At 39.7% G+C, this 18,154-nt stretch overlaps 1 protein-coding gene across 2 annotated transcripts in view; it reads left to right on the top strand.

Moving 5' to 3' along the window:
* The window catches only part of NELL2 (neural EGFL like 2), a 135,420-nt gene that overhangs the window by 96,725 nt on the left and 20,541 nt on the right, over positions 1-18,154 (top strand). For both annotated transcript variants that reach the window (XM_059472921.1, XM_059472920.1), the window contains exon 15: positions 1,906-2,001. In XM_059472921.1, the coding sequence (XP_059328904.1) occupies positions 1,906-2,001 (96 nt within the window). The remainder of the gene's footprint in view (positions 1-1,905; positions 2,002-18,154) is intronic.

The raw sequence follows: 18,154 nt of genomic DNA, 5'->3' as shown, positions 1-18,154 counted from the left end.
TATTCCTGTTGCATTTCACATCAGAAGAAATTATGCTTGGTAGCTGGTCCCAAATCCTTGGAATTTCTCAAGCTCTGACCACAGGATATAGAGAGTGCTTGAAAATAAAAGTATTGTAGCTGTAGGGGAATGTGCTCAGATGTGAGAAGTGGGCCAGATGCAGCAGTATCACAGCCAGTGTTCCTTGAGGTTGGGCCTTGGTGCTCTTGATCTCTTAGAATCTAAAGGTCCAGAGCTAACATTGGTAATGTCACATAGATGCCCTCTGCTGCTGTCTATTGCCAAATCTAAGCAACCCAGAATTTCTTTAATTGCTAAGTCTGATTAAGGTCTTAGCACTAGTTATTCCATCACCTAATTAACAGTACAATTTTTCTATATTACCAAAGACTAGCTCTTTGTAAAACATGGCAGCCTGGTTCATTTCCAGTCAAACACATGGGTAGAGGGACACGTGTCAGCAAATATGTCCTTTTGTGCTGGGCTCTCTGGGGAATAAGAAGTAAGTCTTACCCTGATGAGGTTTAAACCCAAAGCATCTTCTTTCAGAAGAACACAGCTCACTCCTGCCCTATGCTTGGTAGTAGTCCCAAATTCTTCTGCTGGAGGGGAGTCAGCTACTAAAAGATTCTTTAGATCAAAGACAGGATGCATAACCCTGTAGCACTGTGTTCAGCTCTTCTGAGTAAGGGCTCTGACTGCAGATCTGACAATTCAGAGGGCACCTGGCCCCACTGTGAAAGAAAAGTATACCCCTGCCCTCCCTCCTCAATACTAAGACAGTATGGAGGAGAAGGCTCTAAGACTGTGTATTGAAATCTGAGACATGCATTTCTCTGCAGCCCTGGCTTGGATGCCAGTGTCCTTCAAAGAGACCTGGATATGCCTCTTGCCCCCATGCCTTTGGCAGCTTTCCATGCACTGTGCTGCCAGCTGCAGTCCTGTGTACCGTGCACCCCTGGATTGGGAAGCTTACATGTCTCAGTGACAGTGCTCCCTCACCACAGGGCTGGTGTCTCAAAACTGAGAGCTGGATAGCTCAAATCTGTAACAGCATTCTCTGAGCCACGAGAGCTCATCAGTGCTGCTGTTACACAGAGCAGCTGCAAACCAAAGCCTAGCACCTCTGGCACGTTACCTCTGGCAGGGCTAGACCAGTGCCCCAAAGCAGCTCTTTGTGTTGGCTATAACTTGCAGATGCCTAGTTTCACCTACAGTTTCTTCTGGCCAGAGCATTTCCAATTCCATATTGCAGATGCTAACAGAACAACTAACAGCTGCTATGTTTTTAAGCAGAGCTGGTTGCATTTCTGAGTCCACAGAAGTGGCTCTTGAAAGCATACACTCCTGGAGAATGCTACACCAAAAAGATGTAAGCGCAGCATGCCAAAGAATAAACCCAAGGATTGACTTTAGGCTGTAAATGCTAAAAGTTTCAAAGTTCTTCAGAATCCCTTGAGACAAAATTAGTATTTTTATTGTTTCTATTAAATTACTTAATAAAGGACTGAGGTAGCCAGACAGTTTAATATTCAGTTGTGCCTGTTATGTTCAGGCCTTTATTTGGGCAGCAGAACAGACCAGCACTGCCCTGGGAAGAGTCTGTTCCAAGGGAAGATGTTGTCTTTCATTGCTTCCCAGTGCATGCGGAGGAGCACATATGGGAGCTGTTGTCTTCAGATGATTTACTCTAATCTCCTTCTGTAGCTTGTCAGCCCATCTGGCCAGTGAGGCAGGGGGGCCCTAAACCATCTCTTTGTGACCTCTGTCCTTGGGAGAAGGCAGTGTCTGCGCTCTGTGCCGCACGGGCGGCGTTCTGTGCCAGCCTGCTGGCAGACTGTGCCCACCTGCAGGGCTGCTGAGTGGGGTTCTCTCACCCTTACTCTGTGCTTTTGCATCTTGCAGCATTTTGCAAAGATGGGTGCAGGAACGGAGGAGCCTGTATTGCTTCCAATGTGTGTGCCTGCCCACAAGGCTTCACTGGGCCCAGCTGTGAAACTGGTAAGATTATAACTTAATTTACAATGAAGATAATCCAAGGAGGATGTTTGAAGTAATCCAAAAATAAAGGAGAATTTAAGGTTATGCCCTAAAAGAGGAAGCTGCCACTAAAACGTTACTCACTTTTCTTATATGCTTCCCAAGAGAATATATTACAGCAATTCTAATTAGAAGCACATGGACTGCAAAAATTAGAACATGAATTAAGACATCTTGGGTTTTGATGTTTCATAATTAATAAGATTATTATGGACTTGCTTTTCACCTCAAATGGCCTTTGGTGTCTCATATAAATAACAGATAATCTGACATCTGGAAATAAATTTAAGTAACTGATTACTTTTGTGCTGTATATGTGTTCCCAGTTCAGTAACCCACCTTCATTTGCAACCTTATTTGAAGACTTGTGATTTACCCAACTTATTTTGCTCAGTGTTAAGGCAGGTTTCAGTGTTTCTGCTGCTTTTACCTCCTTTCACAAGCATTCCTTTATCTTCCCCTGCTACCCCTGAGGATGGCAGACTTTGTTCTAGAACTTTATTTTTTAAGTCTTAGATCTAATCAAATTATATTGCCCAGCAGAGTATGGAGAATGTTAATTCTTAGCATCTCAAGTGCCTGTAAATAATTTTTCAAAGTTCAAATTAATAGCTTCAGCACCTTTTTTGATGCAGAATTTTTAAATGCATTCTAAGCATACTTGCCTCCAGGAGGTAAAGGGAGAAAGCTTTCTTAGATTAATTGGCTTCAGTATGCCTAATAAAAGGGCAGTCTGCCACCTATGATTGACTATTGTTGCTGTTCTATATTGCCTTCAATAAATCTTCCAAACAGTAGAAAGGAGGTCATTTGAGCAAGTATTGCTTTCATTTGACTTGTAAACATATCTTGTTTAATGAAAAACACAGACCAGTCTGAATTCTGTATTATCTAGTCTATTTGAGAGATGAGAAATGTGGTTGTTTCCATTCTTCCGGATTTGATCAGATATTCCCACAGAACACACAAGGGCTGCTGTGTGAAAAGCAGCATCCTAATTGCTCATGTATTTCTAAAACAATGTTAAAAGAACAAGTTTTCAAGTATTGCTTACTATTTCACAGACTGTACATACCGTAGTACAGGGTACCAAGGTCTCTCCATTGTAACACTGCTTGGAATTTGTATGCTGAGATATTGCTCAAGTATTAAAGCAGTTAATTTGTTTTAGTGATAGCTGTCTTATATGCTCCTTGAGCTGCTCTCCTGTTCTCAACTAAATATAACATGTATAGTTTCAAAGTGCATAATCATCTTCTGCAGCTTTGTACTCCTATCTGAAGTGTGTAGACTAGAAGCATATTCTCCTTAGTTTCCTTCTATAGTCAGTATTAATAGCCACTATCAAAGAGAGATCTTACTGGCCTTTTAGAATTGACCCAGGAAGTCCTGCCTATACTCCCTTCTTTAGAGGGCAAACCAGGGACACTCAGTCCCCAGTCCAGTAAATTCAAGTACCTTAAGCTGACTTAAGTTGGATTAACTGCATTCAGCCCCAAATGTCTTTCAAAAGAATCTAAACTGCTGGCCTAACTTCCATCCTCCCTGCCCTTCAGGAAACATATAGGGAGGCAGGCAGAGGCTTGGAGCCTTTCTGAATATCTGATCTCAATGTTTAATATCAAGTTAGTATGGTGGTGACCTGGTATCACATAGCTAGTGATAATGTTGCTATGATGTGGAGCCAATGGCCAGCCCCAAACCAATTTCATAGCTTAGTTTTCTGAGGAGAAGACCCTCTGTCCTGTTTAATTTCTGTTGAACATGGTATTTTTTACCTGCTGTAGAAATAAATAATGCTAGAGGTCAGCAACAGGAGCACAGGTCTGGTCACCTCATGTGGAGACTAATGTGCAGAGTAGGATTGTCATCTACTTGTGCATGATTTTGAAACATGCAGTCTGAAATATAGTGAGAGTGGCGAATGGAAGAAGTATCTGGTGGGTAAAGAGTAAAAGCTGATTTTTTTTTTTTGAGACTGCACTGTAAGAAAGAGGGTGCTGTATATAGCCTTAAAAGAAAACTGGAGCTTCAAACAGTACACATTCACTCACAGTGAAGGTAGCTGAGTTTGCTGAAGGTACTTCTTGTTAGGCTTGAAATGTTTCAAGCTTACTACAAATAATTTATGCTGGAAGCTTCCCTTTAAACAGTCTCTGTGTCTGCAAAGGTGATGCAATCTTCTCTAGGCAGATGTTTTCCATTGCTATCGCATACAGAGAAGGGGAAGGATTCATGTAAAGATGCCAAATCTGTTTTAAAATTGCACATCACTTATTTCTGTTTATGCTACACATATTTTAAAACTGCTTATTGAAGAATCCTGGGATTTTAAACTTAAAATATTCAGTTATGTAGACGTTGTCAGCAGCTGCTGAACCTATGAATTAATTATCAGGAGATTGAATCCACGCCCCAAAAATAACCTAGAAAATGCAATCATCAGTTCTTACCGTTTCCTTCTGTAAAAGGTGGTTTAAGAGTTCTGTTTAAATAATTTCTCAGAATCATACAAAAGAAATGGTGAAGTTGGAAAGGACTTCTGGAGATCATCTTGTCTCACCCCCGCTACTCAGAGCAGGGTCAAATATAACTGGTTTCTACAGCTGGCATACAGGACTGTGCCCTGTTGGATTTTGAGTGTTTTTAGGGTTGGAGACTCCACAAATTCTCTGGGCAACGAATTCCAGTGTTCAGTCACCCTCAGAGTACAAAAAATGTATTTTCATTATGTTCAGATAAAATTTGCCACGTCCCTAGTCCCTTTTCTGGACATGACTGAGAGTTTCTAGCTTCTTGCAGCACTGTTAGGTATTTTTACATGGTTATAAGTTTCCCTTCAGCCTTTTCATTTCCAGGCTGAACATCTCAGCTCTATTAGCCTCTCCTGGTATGAAAGATGCTCTAATCCATAAATCATCTTCACTGCACTGCACTGGATTTGCTCCATGTCTCTCCTGTACTAGGGAAAACAGTGCAAGATCCAGCAGTAGAGAGAGAACCTAGCAGTGTGAAATAGGGGGGCACGATCCTGTCCTGTGACCTGCTGGCAGTACTCTTCTTATGGAGCTCTGGAGGCTGTTGGCCACCTTTGCTACAAGTGCACAATGCTGCCTCATGTTCAGCTCATGTGCACCAGCACCTCCAGGTTGGTTCTATCAAGTAGCTTTTCCACTGCCCTTCTGGTCCCTGAGGTTGTTTCTTAATTGTTGTAGGACTTTGCATTTCCCTCTGAACTTGAAGAAATTCCCAGTGGCCAGTCTCTCCAGCCTGTTGAGGTCCCTCTGAATGTCACTAAAACTATCTGGTGTAGCAACTTCTCCTCCAAATTTCGTATAATCTGAAAAAGTGCTGAGGGTGTTCTCTGCCTTATTGTGCAGATGTTAAGCCAAGCACCTGATGTTTACTTGGGTGTATGTTGATAAGTGACTTGTCTCCAAATGGATGTTGTACAGGTGATCAGAGCTCTCTGACACTGGGCACTCTGCAGGTTTTCTGTCTATCTCACTCTCCATTTATTTTGCCTGCACTTTTTAGCTTGTTTCAAGATGTCGTGTGATTATCAAAAATTTTGCTAAGGTAACCAACATGTACTGCTCTTCTCCCTTTCACTAAACCTAGTCATCCTACTTTAGAAGGCTATCTGGTTGGTCAGGCATGATTTCCTCTTCGTAAATCAGTGTTGACTGTTCCAAATTACTTTCTTGTCCTTAATCTCTTTAGAGGATACCATCATCTTCCCAGGGGTGGAGGTAAGGCTGACTAATCTTTAGTTCCCTGGATCCTTGCCTTTTTCAAAGATAGGAAGGGCGTTTGCTTTCTTCCATTTCTGAGGAGCTTCTTTCAGTCACTCTAACCTTTCAAAGACAATTCAGGTTGGCCTCAGGTGTGACATGATCCAGCTTCCTCAGCACTCCTGGGTGCATCCAGTCAGGTTTGATTGACCTGTGGTTTTTTCCTGTTTATTTAAATATTGATCCTTCTCCACCATGGGTAGATTTCTCTTGCTTCAGACAGAGTTTTCCACTGGTCTTGGTGACCTGGGACACCTGAAGGCAAATCTTACCTAAAAAGACCAAAGTAAAGAAGACGTTGAACATCTCACTGTTTAGAATTTCCTTTCCAAAACCCATCTTTGCATACTCAATCAGTATCTATATTTCTCCCAAAGCCTGAGAGGGATGATGCTGTCCATGCTTAGGTCCTGCCTGTGCAGCATAAACTCTGCAGGTTTTGGAAAGAGAAGTGAAATTCTGTGTAAGTAAGAATGGTTTCATAAAATTTTTTGCTTCCAAAATGATGCTTCTGGGGCATCAGTAGGAGTCTCATTTCTGTTGGAAACATAAGAAGGAGAATCAGCTGGTACTGCTGGCTGGCTATTTCAGTGTGCTGCATTCACTGTGGACTGTCTTGCAGTTAACAGAGCACAGAGCTGTTACAACACCTTTGAATGATCTGTTGGGAGCCTTTTAGATTAATCATGACCTGTGTTATGTGGAAATGGACAAGTGGAATGAGGCAGCAGATGGAAGAATCATATGCAGATACATCAGCCTATACCACCTTTTTAAAAAATTGGTATTAAGCCATAAAAACTAGGCTAAAAGTCATCAAGTCACAAAAATGAGTGAGAGAATTTCTCTGTCTCCCCCCAAAGGATACAGATTGAGACATTATTAATGGGGATACATTCATTGGCTTAAGAGAAGTGGGGTTTATATATTAAAAAAAATTGAAGTTTTTTAAGGCACACCAGCAGTTTATCAAATAGAGCAGCTTTCAGCATTGTAGAGATGAGACTACCAAGTAAATCCAAATGTATTTGTGCCTGGTGAACTTTTTCAAAATATCTGATTTAATACTGTCTTCTTTGATTGCAAAATTTTGAATTCTTCAATTGGCATTTTTAAACTCTGTCTTAAATTGTATTTGAAGTGTGTTAGATTTAGAACTCAGAACAGGATTACTTTGTTAGATTTGCTTGATGTTACTGCAACTCTCTTTAATCTGGTGACAGAGCTTTAAGAGTGGACCTGTTCTATATATGCTTATCTGCTAGTGTATGCATACAAGATTACTGCATTTTTGCTGCTTGTCAGCTTCTTTTTTTGAGTTTCCACACTTGTTTTGTGCTTTGAGTCTTCCTATGGACAGCTTTTAATTATGCATGAGATAAAAAAGCAGAGGGTGCTACTAGTAGTGTTTTGATGTAGTTTTTGTTAACAGGTGGCTGCAAGTTTTTGGATGATTTTCTGCTATTTGAATTTCCTGCTAATGAATTTTCCTTGGTTATTGCAGGAATCATGTCCACCTGTTACTAAACATTCAAGTCCACATTCAAGCTGCTGAAAATAAACTGGCAGACAGAGCTGTTACCTTTGAAAGCAACAATTGAGAAAAATTTTAGCTTAGAGATTCTACATTAATTCAGTCATACATTATTACTAACATTTGGCTGAATTAAAGGTGTAACTGAATTTATAGAAAAAAGTGGTGAGTGTGAGATGAGGATGAGATGACTCTCTCTCACCTGAACTCTTATCAGAATAGCCAAAGACAAGGAAAAGATATTATTTGGATCTCTGCATTTTTTTCCTTTTTCTTTTCCACATATGGAAAACTTCCCCCTTAAGGGATGTTGCTAAAACAAATTATTGCAACATTTGTGGTTCAGTATGCTGAAATACGACCCAGACAAGTGGTTTTGATAAATAATTGTTGTAGATCAGATCTTATCCATATTGTGCTACTTTATATATAAGCTAAATAATCTATATAAGCTAAATAATTAATATGCATAACTATTACTCTTCTCAGCAAATCCAGATTATGTTTTTTCATGTGCACTGACCCTAATAATAACAGACCTCAGGTTATTAAAGGCTGTTTTTACTTCTGTTTCAAAGAAAGCTTGTGAAAATCTTCTAATTATGATTTCCCGGTTATTAGGAAAAATATTTTATTTGTATTGGAAAAGAAGACTTTGTCAAGGTAACCAGAGAGCTTGTTAATTTGGCTGAGTTTGCAAAAATGAAGTGTTTTAGTACTTTTAGCATGACAAGAGAACGGCTTCCATTTAAGCTCTTGATCCCTTGTGTTCAGTTCAAACAACCACCATCATCTTCTGGCCAGTAGGCTCTGAAGGTAAAGCTGTGACACAAATGGTATTTGAAGCCTATAAAGTTTGAACCAAGACTTTAAGAACCAAAATTAGTTTTGGCAGAATTCTTAAGAATTCTTGGCTGCACTGTCTGTAAGCTGTGACAGTATCACAGTCAAAACTTTCTGAGCAGCTCAGGAATCTGCCATTTGCTCGGTTTTAAGTTACTAATAGCAAATTGGGATTTATAACAATAATACCAAGAGGCTGAAATTTGTGGTATAACTGTGCAAGGTCCTGCACACGGCTGGAGTAAGATGTGTGCCCTTCATAGTCTTCATAGTGTGTCCTGGGGTAGATGAGTATAACAAGAAAATCTTTGAGCAGAAAGCACATTAGGGTTAATATTTTCAGTCTCTGAAATCCTTAAGGGATTGCTGGGGGGTTTAGTGAAGGAACAAACAAAAGAAGGGAGCAAGAGAAGTGGAATAAACATAAAGGGAACACAGGCATGGACTATCCAAAGCAAGAGTTATAGGAAGAAGGGACACTTCCCCTATTTCATTTGTTTTCACAGTCCACTGGACTTGTTTGGAATTTGGTGTCTTGAGTATTCAGGTTCCTGGTTTTGGGCTCCTAAGTTTGAAACTTAGAAGTTAGAGGATACTTTAGTCAGGGAATATTTTATTTGCATTAAGATCTGACTTGAATTCATGGAGCTAAGAGGAAGTTGAGCTACTCTATAGAGTCTGGAAAAAACTTCTGCAAACAAATAGTTCTTAAGCATGATTTGTGGCATAAAACCTTTTAATAGATGCCAGTGTGCCATAGGAATTCATTATGTTCTGAAAGTCAGGCCTTTGGAGTCACTGAAAGTCTTGCATTTCAATGACAGTAATTTTCAAAGTTTGTGAGCTATTATAAGCTTTTCCTTTGGTGCATAAAAAAATAAAAATAAAACCAAACCCAAAAATTGCCCTGGACAGAGCCCAAAGAAACTCAATTGTGCCTTGCAAGTAGTTGAGATCCAGTTTACTACATGTCCAGCTCATTGCTGGACTTAGTTGCCATAGCCTTGGGGAATCACTGCCATCTTTCTTCTTTGAGTACTTCCAAGTGCTCTCCATTTCCTTGGCAAGTCTCCTAGCTTCCTGCCCTGTTGAAATTTGGATATTTGGCATGTTGGGTTCAGAGGTTTCAGCTTTCCAGCCGTAGCTTGAATGTAGATGAAAACGCAGAGATCTCAATGTCCTGTTTAAACAGGCTTAACTTAAACTGTAACAGTAAATATCTAAATGTGTTTTTTATCCTTGGGAGCTGAATCTCTGAAATGGAAACACTTCTGAATTACGCTTCATTTAATAATATCCTCTGTGGTTTCCATTTCAGCAGAAAGAGACAGGGCCCAGCTGCTAAAAATAATGTAATGATTTTGCTGAGGATGTTGAAACATGCTTTATAAATTGCATCTCTGCTACATAAAGTCAATCCTCAGCTTGCACAGGCTGAGTAATGAGTAGTCTGCGTTACAGTCTTGCCCTTCTCAAAGATGGCTATGTTGCATGTCAGCTACTAATTTCAGAAGCTAGAACAGTGTTTGAGCTAGCCTTGGTTTATTGGGGCAATGCACATAACTAGTGTGTTTAGTGTTGCCCATAGGAAAAGCAGGTAGTACAATCATGAGCAAACTTATGGGAAGAATCCTATAACACCAGCTCCTGTGTCTTCTTTAAGCATAGTGGCTAGTTCTAACTTACACTAATATGTCACTATGATAAATTTCCAGGAACCTTAATAATGAATTTTGAATGTATAATTTGTGTTCTGCAGTCATATCACTGAACTACAGTTATGCAATTTGAAATAAGCATCCTCAGGTAGAATTTTTTGGGTGACTTGTGGAGAGGTTAGCAGGATATGGCTGTATGAGGTATTTCCTTACAAAGCCATATAGATGTACCAGTCATCTGAGGGGTAATGTTGCTGTTTTCCTTGTGGTTGTAAATTTTTTTAATGCTTTCAAAATATAAGGTGACTTTTGAAATGTAAACAAGAACTTGTAAGGAGTAGGCTAAAATCAACACAGTAATTTGCACAGTCACTTTACTATACTTTTTGTGTTGCCCAGGGTGAAAACTGTTAAATTTTACCTTCTGAGCCATTGTATGTAGTAGCTACTTAGGCACTGTATGTGCATAAGAGCAATGACTAAATTACAGAACTGGGCTTCCATGAGCTATGAAATCCAATATCTTGGTGGTGCCACCAAGTCCTTTCAGAACTTTGTGACCGTGGTCACAGGGGTTTTCAGGTGAAGGGAGAGACGACAATGTTGACTCCATGTTCGGAAGGCTTAATTTATTATTTTATTACATATATATTACATTATAACTATACTAAAAAGAAATAGAAAGAAAAGGTTTCCTCAGAAGCAAAGGTTTCCTCTTAGCTAAGCTAAGAATAGAATCGAAAAGAATGATAACAAAGATCTATGTCTTGGCAGAGACCGAGAGCAGCTCTGCCATGAGTGGTCACTAAATCAAAACATCCACACGAGACCAATCACGGACCCACCTGTTGCATTCCACAGCAGCAGATAACCATTGTTTACATTTTGTCTCTGAGGCTTCTTAGCTTCTCAGAAGGAAAAATCCTAAAGAAAAGGATGTTTCATAAAAGATGTCTGCGACAGAACTTGGAAATTTTTTTTTTACTTGCCTCAGTTTCAGAGAAATAGTTTCTCAGAACAGTAATTCTAGGCATTTGGACTTCTGCACTGCTTACATGCTTCTGGTTAATGTAGTTTCCTGATGTACTGCATAGAGCACAATATCTGTATCTGCTCCCGACTGGAGATAAATAGGGAGAAATAACCTCACTCACAGAGCGTGACTGTTCCAGGCAGACAGGCCTAATTTGTACTGTCAAATCTCATATTCCTAGAACGTTTCTGAAAAATCTCATTTGGCTGCTCTGGAGCAGAGAGTGCTTTTGGTTCCTGTATTTTTGTTCCTGTAGTCCTCTTGATAAGCCTTACATAAATCATGAGGTTAGGAACCATCATCTTTCCAGCTTCTGTTCTGTTGATAAACTCTACAGTAGCTAACTGTGTTGTACCTTTTTCCCCTTCTTAAATACACTATCCCAGCTTGGCTTGGCCGGTGGCAGGTCCATCTTGGAGGGGGCTGGAGTTGTCTCTGTTGGACATGGGGAAAGCTTCAGACAACTTCTCACAGCAGCCACTGCTGTAGCCTCTCTGCCTTAGAAAACCTGACCATGCAAACTCAACATAGCATTTGTGTTCCCTTTGTCTTGTCTGAAGATTCTCCGTTCATTTGTGTGAAGGGCATAAAGTGGTTAAAGTTTATTCTCCAGCTCAGAATAATTTGGAAGATCATTTGCAGAGAGTACCAGAAACTGCAGCACAGAGTTTCTGCTGAAACGCTTCTCCATAAGATTTTTTTCCTCATGGAAAAGATTAATAAATTTGTAGGTTTTTATTCAGAAATAAGCATAGAAACCTGAGTCTGTGATATTTACAGTTCAACTTTAGATTCAGAAAGGACTGTTGCTCAAAAGAGAATACTGTATATTCCTCAATACTGATAAGAATCTAGCAAATAATAAACTATTGTCAGTTCAGTTGTTATTATAATTAATAATTTCAGCAAACTTCAGCTAACTATGCTCCCGTAAAAGCCAAGTCTTTGTATTTACTATTAAGAGGAAGTTTAAAACAGAAAAAGAAAACATGATTAGCAATCTCAGAAACTGTGTTCAGCTAACCCCTGGAGAATGTGCCTTTCCTGCAAGGAATGCTCTATGTTAACAATGTCCCAAGTGTTAATTAAGGCTACAGAAAGATAGACATGTGCAGCCAATGGATGTGTTGCAAACTTGGCATAAATGGTGTAGATAAGCTGTTTTGTGAGATTCTGAAACTCGTGTTTGTATACAAAACAACTTCCTGCTCTTCCCTTTTTCCAAATATTTTCCTTGAGAATGTATAACAATGTGAAGTTAATTACTGGGTGCTGGTGCTGTATCAGACTAGCATTGCAAGTATCTGTAAAAATCAAACATCCTTAGAGAGCAGAAGAACTGTATGGGGACTGTTATACTTCTACAGAAACATTTGTGGTTTACATTGTGAGATCTGTCTGAAGCAAATAATGCAAGACTTCAATCATAGTATCTCAAAAACATAGAATGGTTGAAATTAGAAGGGACCTTTAAGAGCATCCAGTTCCAGCCCCTCTGCCGTTGGCAGGGACACTTCCCTGTACCAGGTTGCTCAGAGCTCTGTCCAACCTGGCCTTGAACACCTTCAGGAATGGGCATCCACAGCTTCTCTGGGCAACCTCTTCCAGCTGCACCACCCTCATAGTAAATAACTTCTTCCTAACATCTGATTTAGACCTACTCTCAGTTTTCAAGCCATTCCCCTTTGTTCTGTCACTACATGCTCTTTGTAAATAGTCTTGTCCAGTCTTTCCTTTAAGTTCCCTTCAGGTACTGGAAGGCCACAATAGGTTACCCTGAACTCTTCTCTTTTCCTGGCTGAACAATTCAAATTCTCTCAGCCTTTCCTCGTAGGAGAAGTGCTTCATCCCTCTAATGATCTTGTTGGATCTCCTCTGGACTCACCCCAGCAGGTCTATGTCCTCCCTGTGGTGAGTGCCCCATAGCTGACTGCAGCACTGTGGGTGAGACCTCTCCAGAGTGGAGTAGAGGGGCAGAGGAGGGGCAGAATCACCTCCCTTGACTGTCTGTCATGTCTGTTTTGATGCAGCCAGGATGTGTTTAGCTTTCTGGGCCATGCCCAGCTTTGGCTCTCTGGGTCATGTCCAGCCTCTCCTCCCCCAGCCCCCCCAGCCCCTCTCAGCAGGGCTGCTCTCCATCTGTCCATCCCCAGCCTGTGCTCATACCAGGGTTTGCCCCAACCCAGGTGCAGCACCTGCCCTTGGCCTTGTCAAACCCCATGAGATCCCCATGGCCCCACTGCTCAGGCCTGTCCAGGTCCCTCTGCATGGCATCCTGTGCTCCAGGTGTGTCAACTGCACCGCTCAGCTCCGTGTCACCTGCAAACGTGCTGAGGGTGCACTCGATCCCTGCATCCATGGCATTAATGAAGGCATTGAATAACATGAGCCCCAATATGGAAAATTACTATCAGTGAGTGTCCTTGTGACTTCTGTGCTCTATCTCTACTACCAAATAAAGCAGGTGGGAGAGAAAGGGCAAGGGGTAGATGGTACCCCACTTTCTCCTCATTTTACAGATTTGGGATCACGCCACAAAAGGAAATTTGAATAGGTGACAAAGTTTCCATGAGGACAGTGGCAGGTAATCTCATTTCTTCTCCCCTTGCCCCTCTGTTAAATATGTCAATAGCTGAGAGAAAACATGGTGGGGTTTATAGCATATTGTTTGTCAGTGGGAAGTACAGTCAATTTGTAAAACCTAAAAAAACCCCTTTGACCTTCATGGAGGGCATATTCAAAAATTACTATCTCATTATATAGAAAAAAAAAGGTTTAAAACTTGTCTTTGAGAGTAAACAAATTAGATCTGCAGCAAGCAAAGACGTGAGCCAGGGTTCTGCAGATCAGATACTTTTGCCTGCCTGCAGTGTTTAAAAGAAAGGTCAGTCTCCCTGTTCTCACCTGAATTTTTCTCAGATATGAAAAACAAGCTCAAAAATGGCAGTGAGACTACTTTAGAAGCTTGGAATGTTTACTTGCTTTCTTTTGCTTTGCATTTTTATTTATAACTATTCACAAAGAAAATCTGTGACAGAATTTAAACAAAAACTACCTATATTGAATTTAATGTGCATTCTAGATTTAGGCATGAACCCTGCTTACCTCATCCTTTCAGTTTTATAACTGAAGGTGTCTTGCTGCTTCATCCTTCTGTGTCTTTTTCTCCATATTCCTTGCCTGACACAGTTTCTTGGGTGCATATAATTTCTTTCCTTCCTCAGTGTCAACAGTTTTAAATCACAAAAGATTTTTTCTTTGCTGAAGAGTCACATACTGACACTTACCTTTTTCTCTTTATATCTTTCTTTAGCTTGTTGCAAAACTCCAATCATATATGTAGCAGCTTAAGAAAAAAAATGGGGAGAAAGACACCAGGGAAAAGAGAATACTACAAAAGAGCTCTAAGGAGACAGGATTTTCTTGTTATTTCTAAAAAAATCTAAATGCATCCACTACTTAGCTATTATTTGCTATGGGGAAAAAAGTCCTTTATTAAACATGAAAACTAAAGTTTCAACTACATTCTTAAAATACAGTGGGCTATAAATAGAATGTGAATAGTTCAGCTGGGCAGCGTTATAATAGAATTTTCTTCTGTTATATAAGGGAGATGGGGATGACCTTCATCACTCACTGTAAGCTCTCTCATGAATTATGAGTCATTCAACTATTAGTGGAATTAAAATCTATAACACTGCCAGTCATTGTCCTGTATCCCTATGGAGCTCTTTCTTTTGCTGTCAGCATGAGGATGTCTGTAGTCTGTGTACATATCATGCCAATGATATGTTTATAGCCCAAGCAAAGGAATAGTAGTTTAGTTTTAAGTTGTTTCTACAGCTTTTTCATATTTATATTGAGAATATTTATTGTTTTCTTGATGAGTTGTTGTCAGCTATAGCATGAAAGAATGATGTGTGTGTTTTTTTTCCTTTTTCTGTACTTCAGCACAAAACAATCTCTACATGATTTGACAGTTCAGGAGTAGCAATGCAAATTAGTTGTCTATGGACTGAGAGTCCTGGTAAGAAACCACTGGTAAGAACATGTGTGAAAGAGTTTCTTAAACTTTAGCACACATATACTATGTGCAATAACCTGACCAAAGAGTAGAGGACTGTGGCAGGAGACCAAGCTCAAATCAGGGTGTCAAAAACAATTCCTAGTTCCCCAAGCTGTGTTTGAGTTGCTTTGAGGGCTCTTTTGTTTGTTTTCCATAATTTACCTCTTATGCTTGGGAACTTAATGCTTGGGAATTTACTGCAATTCTTAACAGAGCTGATCTGAAACAACCTTTTACAAGGCTGAGGATATGCTGGTTGCATCAGTCTTTCATGTGTAGACATCCTAACTCATGGTTATGGCTGTCTTGACTCCTCACTTGAGGAAACCCAAGACCTTTTGTCGGTACACTGTGCAGGTGAAGGCTTCCTTCACACCCACTGGAAAAGAGGTAACATTTGGCAAAACTAGTTCTTCTCTTTTCAAGTTAGTTCCCTTTTGCTTAGAACTCAGCAACCTTTCCCCATCTTTAGCAGCTGGCCACTAGTGTGTTTGTTAGTCCTGGTTCTCATGTGCAGATGGAGTGATGTGACTTTCAGATGCTAGTTGGTGTCTGAAACAGGTGTGTCAAGATGTAAAAGTGATTTTGCTATCTTGGAGAAAAGAAGTACTTTTCTTTTTCAAGATAGGGCTAATGAGCAAACAGAAGCATGTTACAGTTGACATGAAATGCTGTACTGAGAATGATGAACTCAGTGAAGGCAAAACCACCTATTTGTCAACAACTACAAATAGAGACCCAATTCCTCTTTACTAGTCTTTCTAATGAGGATTGGCATAATCAGTGTCACACAATAGAGCTGAAAAATAAATTATTTTTATTTTACAGTATTCATGAATGTGCCTAGTTCATGGCCAATTAGGTGCTCTGAATTTCAATTTGTATTTGCTACAAATACACTTCCTTTGATGACACTGGGTGTGCAATGGAAGGCATAGTTTCAATTATTGGTGTGGTCTGTGATTGATCAATTTTTCACAACAAAGAATTGTTAGCAGGGCCACATGGTGAAGCAGTCAGTGGAAAATTCCCTTTGATAACATTTCTATCTAATTTTGGAGCACTGCCACTGCCACACATGAAATACCAACACGATTGAATTTCTTTTTTCCTGGCATTTAGCAGGACCTATGGGGGTGTGCAGAAATCAATGGGGGATCAGGAGTCTGGAAAATTGCATACTTGAAGAATTAATGAACTATAATTCTGTATTACATTCTCAATCACATTTTGCTTCCTTTTCATTAATGTAACTAAATTAGTTTTCCATGGACAGGGTACTTTATAAACTGCAATCATGGTCTTGCTGGGATTAAAATGAAAAAAAAAAGACCTGTTATAATAGTAGCTATTTTTTCATGCAACATGACAGTTGGAAATTTTTAGTGAAGAACATATCATCTGCAGCACTGACTCCACCTGTCAAAGCAATTTTAAGATGACTTAACCAGAAGTTCTGCTAGATCTGGGAGGTGTTGAGATGGAAGCAGTAACTCCAAAGACATTCCAAATATTTTTTTTTCCCCCAAGGTGGGCCTTATTCATTATCGAGGGGAGCAGGGAGAGGAAGTGCCACAGTCTTTACTTTTCTCTGAAGGCTGTATATGAGATAACTGGTGTTTCTAGTGCTGTGTAGAGAAAGTTCTGCTCATGGAGCTGTGTTATGGTAGGGTAGAATTGTGGGTGACTCCTCTCCCTGCTGTGTCCCACGGACCATCCGTAATCTTGCCCTTTATGATTTAAACTTGTAACTGAATAAAATGTTGGGATGAAATTGTAATTAAAATCAAGAATATTCTATGGTTTAATGACAACTTTGATGTGAGAACCCATACAGTGAAAAGAATGTCCTAGTACTCAAGATGTGATATCATATCTTTAAAGAGTTCCTCAAACGTGACAAATCAGAGTGAGACTGTAAACAAAAATCAGGTTCTAGGACTGTGATTGACAGAGGGAGAAAGTTATTTTTGAAGTCAGTGTTACAAAAAAAAAAAAAAAGAGTTGATCAAACTTCACAAAATAGATTTAAAAGTAATTCCAAACAACTCAAGTTTTCTGGTATAACTGATATCTTCCTGGATTATGTCAGCATTCTTAGCCACTGTATTCTTGGGGGGTTTATTCCTCTTTATGATATTTATATGCATATGGTATATGAGAATGTAGTGGAATAGAAATCCCAAAATCCTTACTGTTTTGTTTTAGCAGTAAGATAGCTCCAGTATATTGAACTACTCCAGTATACTACTCCAGTATATTGAACTAATCTGTTGTCACATGAAAACCAAAACAAACACTTTTTGGTTCTCAAATGCAAGAGATGGGACTTCAGAATTTGCACCAGAGATGAACCCTTATCAAGGCTAGTCCAGAAAATTGAGTCCTTGATAGCAGATACTTCATGTAGTACAGTGAACTTATATTTAGTCCTATTGAATAAGGCCTTTTCCTCCGTTCATATGTATTTACTAAAATTAGATAACCCAGACATCATCTTAATACTGCTGTATATTCTCTTATCTGAGCATAAATCTGAATAGTTGAAACATGACCTTTTTACATACAAGCCAGACATAATATCCTTGAAATTATATTGACATATGCAAAGGCATATTGGAGTCTGACTGTTCCAAATGTACCCTTGAAAAAAACCCAAATATTGAAGATTTATCTGTTTAAGCAGCTTCCAAGTCTGCTAAAGCACTTATTCAGTGATCTGTGGCTTAAATGATTTTTTCTTTCAGTTGTTTGTTTGCACTTTATTTATACTGTATATGGGGGTGGGATGTGGATGGCTCAGGAGGTTAGCATTAGGCTGGAAAGGCTGTTGCCATTGAAATGGGATCTCAAATTTAGGCTGAGTCAGGAGTGACTGAACATTTTGGGAGATGTTGGCTGCTCATTAATCTCTGTAGCCATACCCAGTGACAAAACCCAGTTAGCACTGGGACAGATTATGCAATTGGGAATCTCTATTAATTGGCAATCTTAGCTAGGTGCCAGATATTATTCTGTCACAGAAAACCTTCCAGTGTGGAGACAGCTAAGTTCTAAATATACACAGCTTCCAATCTGTGGTGTTGACTTTTTGATGAGCAAGGACTTTGGTTTGTATTGACTTGGATAAAGCAGTTTATGATAGAACATATTTATGGACTGTGTTTTGCTCTGTGTCTCTCTAAG

The sequence above is a fragment of the Ammospiza nelsoni genome, chromosome 5 (assembly GCF_027579445.1).
Source record: "Ammospiza nelsoni isolate bAmmNel1 chromosome 5, bAmmNel1.pri, whole genome shotgun sequence".
NCBI lineage: Eukaryota > Metazoa > Chordata > Aves > Passeriformes > Passerellidae > Ammospiza > Ammospiza nelsoni.
The sequence above is the reverse complement of the archived record's forward strand: the minus strand, read 5'-3'. Positions and strand labels throughout refer to the sequence as shown.